Genomic DNA, 10,000 nt, shown 5'->3' with positions numbered 1-10,000 from the left:
TGACAAAAGCTGCAGAAATACTAAATCTGTATGGATGCAAACTACTATGTTTACAATGTTACGGTAACTTATTCTGCTAGGCAGCAATAATAAGCATAACATGTTTGTAGGCATGCAATCATGAACTGATAAAATAGAATTTATTATTAAGTAAGGAAAAGCATGTAAAACCTAGGATGAGCACTTAGCCACCTCAGCTCATCTGAATATATTCAAGGTTGGGTGAAACTCATTATTCAGGACTCGCAGCCTTGATAACTTTGATTTTCATCCATCCATAGCATGGCCAAAAGGTACCATTTAATGAAGTACCATTCAGAGAGTAAATGGGGTCATATAATAGACAGTGCGGTTGCACCTTGTGTTCATGTACTGATAGCTGTTAAGAGTGCAGTGATGAACCAACAGAGCTCATTTCTCCTTGGTAATAAATTCATGCTATTAATATTTATCAAATGTGTGGGCCGTCTCAACTGAGCCACTGCACATGAGACCATAAATCTCTACTATCATATCAATTTTGAAGCTTCTTTTGTACAGTGTATAAATTTTAGTTTTTTTTTGTATTGACCACTCTTCTTTCAAACCAATTTGAGGCCAGTAGTGCAGTTCACCACTTCAGATATCTCTAGTTCCAAAGGGAACTTTAAACTCTGGTTTCATTTTAAATCGCTCATCTAAGATTCTGTATTAATTGCCCACCATCAAACGCAATTAGCAATTCTTTCATGTGTGGTTTATGTAATGTAATACTTCAATTACATTATTCATTCAGGTTCTGTTTTGGATTATAGGCTGAAAATTCTTTATTAGTGTAGATGTAACCATGCTGCTGGAGTTTTAAAAAATTTACTGATTGAATAATTAATTGGAAAAGAACAAGCTGCAGATTCCTGATGGATTTATGAGACAATTATTCTGTTTTGTGATTATCTACATTATAGTTAGGAAGCAACAAGAAAAATAATCTCATTGAAATGGAACAGTCATTTCAAATAGTAAAGATACAACATTCTCAAAATTTTGATACAGTCAGATTGTTTAGAGTTAAAATAATTGGATATTGGAAATGAATTCATCAAAGCATTCTCCATACAGTTTAGCAACATTTGGAACCAAAGCCAAAATGCTTTAAGAAGATTGTGTGCCAGAAACATTCTATGTGAAAATTCAAAAGCATTAACATTAGGGTAGCTTTATTAATATATACAAGCATATGCTAAAAATTAAAGTTTCAAAAAAGGGACTAATCTAGTATTAATAGATAATCTAATATAAAAAAGTTAGAATTTAGTTAGACTAGTGAAAGCAAAAAATGCACCTAAATCTTCACATACAGAGGTGGGGAATAAGCACGTGCCAACAGTTTCTTCATTCATCATCAGGCTATAAAGTGTGACCTCAAACAAAGATTTTCTTTGAAGTACGTGGAGCTGGAAACACAAGAGAGACTGTTGTATCCTTTTTTGTAAATGTTAACTGGGTGTGATATGCAAGTGTGCTCTTTAAAACAGATTGTGTTTCTTATGCCTGTGTTTCCTGAAGAGATGCAGATTTTCACGAATACCCTAATATTTCATGCTGAAACACTGGCATTTTTTTTTCATGTTCATGAAAATGTTTGTACAATGGTTACCATTAAAAGGTCAATATTTACTCACGGTTATCATATCACGTTATTGTGTATTATTAGGATAGGGAAGTAGGGTGGTATCTTAGGCCTGGTCTACACTATGGAGTAAGTCGACCTAAGTTATGCAACTGCAGCTATGTAAATAATGTAGCTAGAGTCAATGTAGCTTAGGTTGACTTACTGCGGTATCTACACCGCACTGCGTCACCTGGAAAAACTTTCCCCTTGACTTACCTTATGTTTCTTGTTCTGATGGAGCATCGGAGTCGACGGGAGAGCAATCTCCAGTTGATTTAGTGAGTCTTCACTAGACCCGATAAATCAACCCCCGGTGCATCGATCACCGCAGAGTCAATCCCCGGTAAGTGTAGACATACCCTTAGACTCTGAGAGCTTGTCTACACTACTGCGCGGGGTCGATCTAAGATATGCAACTTCAGCTACGTGAATAACGTAGCTGAAGTCCATGTATTTAGATCTACTTACCGTGGTGTCTTCACTGTGGATAAGTTGAAAGCTGACACTCTCCTGTCAACTCTGCTTACGCTTCTTATTTTGGTGGAATACTGGAGTTGACGGGAGAGTGCTCAGCGTTTGATGTATCCCTGCTGAATCGATCGCTACCCACTTGTCTACCCACGGTAGGTAGAGTAGACAAGCCCTGAGTCTACAAATTGGACCTGCCTGGGCTGACCCTTTTGCCTGTGTGAAGCTCCACTGAGTTTAATGGAACTTTGTGTGAGCACAAGAATCCGACTGCTAATCAGTTTGCAGGATTGAGGCCTTATGTAACACTGTGTGGTAATGGGCAAATATTGACTTTTCAACAACTGTCCCTGCACATGCGATATGTATCATATGTCTAATGCTGCACCCTTTACTGGAACTGAAATACAAATCATGTTAAAAATCATGCTGAATTTTCTGCATGAGGCAATTTATTTTTTTAAATGAGAGATTTAACAACAACAACAGCATTCTTGTGTGTACCTTATGACTAATCTAAATATTCTCCTATGCACTGAGATACGTTTCTACCTTTGCTTCCTACTGCTACATAGTCCACTGAACTCCAAGTTTTTCAAAGTGGGTTTTCTTTTAATATCTGTAAACCTATCAAAAAAGATATTCTCTCTAGCTTCAGTCTCAAGGCAGTGATTTGTGCACTTATAGGTGTACTTTGTTTAGTGTCACCTATGGTGTAGATTGGATAGATTTTGTAAAAGATAGCATTACTTTTAAAGAAACATACAATTTGACAAGCGATTGCATTTTACCTTCATTTTATTGCCATATTTTTCATCACACTCATTGTTTTCCAACGGTCATGAAATTGTTCATTTTCTTAGTCTGTTACATTCCTAGACCTATTTACTGTTTATAAAGCAATATGCACTTACAGGTTTTGGAGATGGCTTGGGCTCCGAGGGTCGCATGTGCAAGTGGGTCATCATTGCTTGAAGACGTTCACGTTCTTTAGAAAGCTGTTAAGAAAGAGTGAGATCACAAGCATTTTAGAAATGACTGATACAGATATTTTATTACAGTGATACATCTTATCATTGAGCTTGTCTCACTGTAATGATTCCTGCATATAAAAGCCTATGTCAGTAGAAAGTTATCCGAGAGGAAATGCAACTTTGGCTAGGGGAAAAAAAAAACTTTTATAGCCTTTCTCATGTTAAAAGGTCAGAGAAAACAAATAACACTTCATCTTTTTGTCAATAAGAGAATTGAGGTCACAGTTGCATCGACAGTAACAAGTTACTAAGACCATAAATTAGAAGGCCCATAGTGTATCTTTAAAGTCCTGTGGACACTGTTAGCAATGGACTAGTGCCAACAGCTGTGAAGGGGTGAAGGGTCCTCAAAGCACAGTGCCTGCCAGGATTGTCTACACACTTCATCCTTTCCAACTGAGGTCCAGTTAGTGCCCCCTGCAATCTGCTATCATCAATCTAATTCAATAGAGTGACAGAGACCAGGCAGTGTGAAACGCTGAACTCTGCCACTGAGTCGGCATCTACACTGCACTGGGTCTCATTACAACTGATGGACCTTACTTTTCTATCAGTCAGACAAAGCAAAAAATGGCATAATTGGTCACACTGCAAGCAGAATCTTCAGCTGGACTGTTATGTTGCAGCAGACCCTCTGTACATTGTAAATGGTCCTTAAGAAACCCTTACATCTGCTTCAGAAAACATTTCATGTTCTTTACAAAACCTGTGTTTTATTCGGATTCATGATTGATTTTCACATCATTCACCATACAAAATAATTGTCTTTTCAGATTCTAGAGATCTTGCCACATTAAAAAAACATAGAAAAGTGTTTTAAAATGTTGAAAATGCTGATAAAAGGTAAATAGATACGAAGAAAAATATCTATTGTTTTACACAGTAAAGTTAGGTAAAAAGAACTACTACTTAAAAGTTGTGTTCTAATGACATTAATCTGGATACCAACAAAATTATTACCGCACTTGTGGAAATAAGAAATCAGTTAGTGGTTAACATTGCTATTTTCTTAGAGGCTTCTAAAGCTTTCTTGCATTAATTTTGTGTTAAAATTAGTTCAAATGCTAGAGCTACAATACAAAATTAGGAATGTGTTAAAGTAGACAACTGGACTAGCTCATTATATAGAGCATCAAAAAATAAGTTCTGTACTACCTGTGCTACTGTTGACATTTTGCTATTACTCCTACATAGAAGAAAGTACTAGATATAATTTGGATAGTGCATCTTTAATTAAAAACACACCTGAGGCAGGAGAGCAAAAAGATTTTTTTCTAGGCTTTATATTATATGCACGACACTTTAGAAACATGCCATTTGCCATGATGTAAAACTAAGAAAAAAAGGCCAGATGAGCCAACATTAAGCCTGTAAGCTCCGAGCAACTAAAAACAATTAGAGCTTCGTTTGGTTTGTAGTTCACACACATGAAGGGAAAAAAGTGAGATGATTATATTTTCTCATAATTATTTTTGGTTTCTGAAATTAAAATACAAAAGCACCAAATAGCAATAGTTTTGTAAAGAAGAAACAAAAATTCATACACAAAATGTGTCCATGTTACATCAATAACATCATTTACCAAAAGTCAAGAAATGTAAATAGCTCTGTATCTTTCCTCTGCAAGTGCATCACTTCTTCATATATAAACAAACACAAAAGAGAGAGGACCAATCCTGGGCTGTGATCCTGTTGCTCTGCAGCACTCCATAGTACAAATGACTCTAAACATAGTGGATATAGCCCCTGATGACTACCCCTTGCAGCCCATGATGGGGGCATGGCTGAGGGAAAGATAATATGGCTGCGACTGTCCCCGAATGCTGGTGATCTCCACTGTAGTGGTTTCTCAAGTCTTTCAGTTCACACTACCTCTGTGTCAGAAGATCGGACCAGCACAAAGCGGCTGTAGGATTGGGGGACCCCAGAGAGCACTCCTTGATGATAGCTGAAGATTTGACCCAACATCTTTAAGCAATAGTTCTGCAGTTGTGATGATCCCAAAGGGAGGTTTGCCTGTGCCAGGACTAGAAGATGGGATCCATATATATGCATGACAATGCTTCCTCCTGGACTGAATCAGAATAGCTCAACTGAGTATCACAGGCTCTCTACTATTGTTGATGAAGATTTTACATTAGCTTAAATGCTAAGAGACTGTGCATTGTACACTAAGTGCCTTAGCCATAGTGCAGCTATTCTGGTGGCTGGTGTAAAACAGAAAGCAATTGATAAACCCTATGTTGCCAGACATTTATTACAATACTTAGCACTTACACAGTGCTTTACAGATTCAAAGTGACGTACACATATTAACTAAGTAATTCCCCCAATAATAACTACCTCACAAGTATGTTGTTGCCCCAATTTAGAGATGGAAAAACTGAGACACGGAATAGGCTAGGTGACTCGCCCAAAGCTACCGAAGAAGTCATTGTCAGAGCTGAAATTTGGCTCAATCCACTAGATGATGCTGACTTCAGAAAATTGCTGTGAGTTTCAAAACATGAAAGTTTTAACAAAGTTTCAGAAACATTCAAAGACCTTTTTATGAACATCAATAAATCTGAGTCAAGAGCCTTTTATCCTAGAGCCATCGAGACAGGCGCTTTAAAGAAAATGAAAAATAAATAGATAATATGACCATGTAACAAACCTGTATTTCTAACTGCTGAACCACTTGCATTTGCACCCGACACTGAGCGGTACTTCTGTCATCCAATGCATGTTCATTGTTAAGGTGCCTAGTAAAGAAAGAAAATACTAATAAAATACAGGATTAAGGTAAGCATAATTTCTTTATTAATCAAATTTGCTTCTTCTGTGGATGGGACTCTCATTAATATCAATGGAACATTTGCAAAAAGCTCTAAGTTGAACATGCCTAGTATAAAACTATGTAACATAACTATCAGTGCTGTGACATTTTTATTTTGATCCATAGTGTTCCCAACTGATAAATGCTAGGGGCCCAATTCTCCTGTGTGTTCAGGTTACTTTGCACATCTCTGCCAGCACAAAGCAGCCCCTAAATCAGACTACCTGTCTACTAATGGATTTCTCCTGTGAAAGGGATCCTTGAATGGCACAGAGCCAAAATAGTAATTTCTACACTACCTCCACATCCTACTGCTGGTATAAGTAAGTGGCCAGTACATCCTTAGAATTCACTGATCCCCAGCTGCTGTAGTGACTCCTTCAGGATGTCCTGAATTAGTGCAGCCCCCATGATGCTCTTTATCTGCTCTTCTTTAATTTTTTTTTAAACAATCTGGCATCACAAATACTAAGGAACAGCAAGCAATAGTAGAACTTCACTGATTTGCACTAATAACCCCCAAAAGAAGTCTCAGAACACAATAAAACTGATGCAGCTCCACAATCAAGGATCAGCTGGGAAGTGTGAGGCAATGGCAAAGGTCAATTGCACACCTTGTATGCAGAGCGACTCCCCCTGGCAGCCTCTTGGAGGAGGGTCCAAGATGTGACCATTGGACCAGCAATTATGCAAATCTGAAACCAAATCTCCTATTTTTCAGAGTAGCAGCCGTGTTAGTCTGTATTCGCAAAAAGAAAAGGAGTACTTGTGGCACCTTAGAGACTAACAAATTTATTAGAGCATAAGCTTTCGTCACGAAAGCTTATGCTCTAATAAATTTGTTAGTCTCTAAGGTGCCACAAGTACTCCTTTTCTTTTTGGAAATCTCCTATATGGGGGGAAGAACCACATAGTGGCCAAGAGGCAGCCAGTAAACTGGGCACAGCTTAGGGGCAGGAGATTATTGTCTCTTAAGATACATATGGGCCATCACTGCACAAGGCAGGAGACAGGAGAGTTGATTTCAACTCTTAGGGCAAATTATGCCTCCTCCCTCCAAATTGTGGAAGGCCCAGTTTATAGCACATTGGCTGCATGATGTGGGTTTTCTCTTTTCACAACAGTACAGCGAAGTTTGGGGAGCAGGATAAGGAAGAAATGGAGGCCAAGACATTGGCTCTGCAAAAATGTAGACCAGAGGTACAAGAGCTGCAGGAACTATTGAGCAGAATCATGGCCACAGATACCACCATCCATGGCCCTAGGAAAAGATAACTCCCTCCCTCCTTTCTTCTTCCGAACTCCTCACTGTACAACATAGTTGCTTGATTCATTTGCTGTAGGCAGGATTTTCCTCTTAGTGAACAAACAATGAAAAAGCAAAGGACATTGCCTCTCATCCTCACAACAGCTCTTTATTATTACTGTATTTTTAGTTTTTAAAAAAAGAATAGAAATCACAATTTTTTTATGCTGATGATCGGATATGAGTGAGGTTTGACGGAGAGGTTTTACAAGTAGTGCAAGAGGCATGGGGAAAAGAAGAAAGTATGACATTTTAGTTTTAGATAAAGTAGTTTTATGTGAACCTAAAATTAATTAATTTAAATATTGGAGAGAATTATTTGCAATAAGCTTAAGTTTCACCAGAAATGGATTCAAAGACATGCCATCTCCTTTCAGCTGAGGCCACAAAGCTTGTGGCCCTTAGTTTTAAACTGCATCCCCCTAACTTTTTTGCAGGTGAAAAAATGGAAGATGGAGCCTTAGAAATAAGAGCTATAGAATGTGTTCTTTTGTTTTCTAACATTTTTATTTACAAGAATAATTTCACTTCACCACCAGGTATGTTCATCAGAAAGAATGAATTGTCAAAAAATCTCATTTTTTTATGATGGGTTCATTTCCACTGATTTTGAAATTAGGATAAATAGATAATCAGTTAATTAATGAGTACATTTACTGAATGACCTTTCACAACATCCTCTTCACTACAAAGGCATATCTGTATTCTTACAATGTATGTGATTTATTGACACAATATTCATTTTTAACATGTTTTCAGGTTATTTATTACAAAGTTGAGACACTTACTAGTTTCTAAATAAAGTGGATAGAGTAATTCTAAACCTAATACATATCTGTGTCAATTTTAAAATAAAAATGAAAAATAGAGAGAGATAGAAGACGTGTGCGTGTTTGCATACCACCACACACCTGCTTGAGATGACTGCATATTCATTATTATGTATTACTTAATATAGCATCATATGTTTGCATGACACTTTACAGAACAGAGATAGACAGAGTCCCATCTATGAGGAACTTAAAATATAACAGCTATGTGCAACGTGGAAGAAGGAAGTCCAGTATAAAAGCAATTTCAGTATGATCACATAGTGACCTGAGAGACTATGACACATGTGTTAAGGGTTACAAAGTAATGTCCTGATACTAATGAGTGCCAACACAACCTTTATGTCATTATGTCCATCATATAGTTGTTTATGTTTTGTATTTTAGAGAAAAATTATTTTAGGAAAGTGACAAGAGTTTGAAAATTTTTATTAGGATGATTTTTTCTAATCCCTCTGCCTGTGAAGACTAATTTCTTTATTTATCATGAATGTCCAGGCAGTGTAGTGACAGAAAAATTAGGTCTAATACATTTTAAAAACCTCTAAAATATCTTTTTTGCTCCAAATTTAGGGTCCAATATTTTGCAATCTGCCAGGACTAGAAATAAATTTTGTACCTCTGGAAGGCAGTCTATCCAAATCTATCCAAAGTATACGTTTTTTGTTTCTTGCCTTGCAGATCGAGTTATCAGAAAACTTCCTGAAGTTTGGAATGTTAGAAGAAGTCCCAACTGAGATGGATTATTGGTCTGAAATAGGGTGATGAGATGAAAGGGGCAAAATAAATGCAATTTACTTCATAATTTTCTACTTTAATACATGGTTGAATAAGTAAGTGGATTTTTTTCACTTGTTATCATGGTCACAAATTTGATATTAAACTATTATTAACTACACATATTTATATAAGAAAGTATTAATATAATAAGTAATGCACACTGTAATTAAAGTGCACTAATGATAAATTATTAATATAAATAATATGATTTGAGTGTCTTAAAACAGACAAGAGATTAAAAAGCTTGAAAATACAGTGGGATAGATTTTGAAATGTGTCAAAATGCACTAGATTTTTTCAGACACATCTGTAACGCAAAAGATACTGTAGCTTTGTGGTGAGAACAGATATGGTTTCAGCAAAGTTTCTAGTGGACGTTTACCTATATCAATTAACCTCTGTGTAACTGGGCACTCTTGTCAGTCTCTGCTCACAAGAAGCCCATGATTAAAATAGCAGTGCTATAGGTCAGGAGGGAGGTATATGGGGAAATATACACAGAACCTGTCTGCCCTGTGTTCAGTTCCAGCAAGTACTATTATGAGACTCATTTTAATGAGCACTAACATTCACTCACACTTTTTTTTTGAAAAGTAGAATGTACATTCACAAAACATGGTCATTTTATACTATAAAAGTCAAAGGAAAATTCTTTAAAAGCAAATGTTTATATTCTGCAAGTAATTTTTCCAGCTGTGCTGTCCAGAAGCTTTACCGTTAAGTTTAAATGCAAAACCTAATTTTAATGCTCAGAAAATAAATACAATTTTAAAATTGAGAAATAAAAATATACATTCACAGTATTGGACTTCAGTATTGCTTCTCAATCTGGGGTATGCATACCTCTGGGGGTACTCAGAGATCTTCCAGGGGGTACATGAACTCACCTAGATATTTGCCTAGTTTTACAACAGGCTACATAAAAAACACTAGAGAAACTAAAATTTCATACAATGACTTGTTTGTACTGTTCTATATACTATACACAAAAATGAAGGTACCATATTTATATTCCAATTGATTTTTTTATAATTGTATGGTAACAATGAGAAAGTAAGCAATTTTTCAATAATAGTGTGCTGTGACACTTTTGTATATTTATGTCTGATTTTG

The 10,000-nt window shown here is 36.5% G+C and overlaps 1 protein-coding gene across 23 annotated transcripts in view; it reads right to left on the bottom strand.

Moving 5' to 3' along the window:
- FOXP2 (forkhead box P2) overlaps positions 1-10,000 on the bottom strand; it is a 577,535-nt gene that overhangs the window by 44,028 nt on the left and 523,507 nt on the right. For 12 of the 23 annotated variants that reach the window (XM_043495240.1, XM_043495195.1, XM_043495179.1 and 9 more), the window contains 3 exons: positions 5,810-5,897; positions 3,034-3,117; positions 1,338-1,433 (listed from right to left, as the gene is read on the bottom strand). In XM_043495240.1, the coding sequence (XP_043351175.1) occupies positions 1,338-1,433; positions 3,034-3,117; positions 5,810-5,897 (268 nt within the window). The remainder of the gene's footprint in view (positions 1-1,337; positions 1,434-3,033; positions 3,118-5,809; positions 5,898-10,000) is intronic. The other 11 variants (XM_038401420.2, XM_038401479.2, XM_043495262.1 and 8 more) reach the window with 1 other exon arrangement.

This window comes from Dermochelys coriacea, chromosome 1 (assembly GCF_009764565.3).
Source record: "Dermochelys coriacea isolate rDerCor1 chromosome 1, rDerCor1.pri.v4, whole genome shotgun sequence".
NCBI classification, from domain to species: Eukaryota; Metazoa; Chordata; order Testudines; family Dermochelyidae; genus Dermochelys; species Dermochelys coriacea.
Note: the sequence above shows the minus strand (reverse complement) of the source record. Positions and strands in the feature narration are given on the sequence as shown.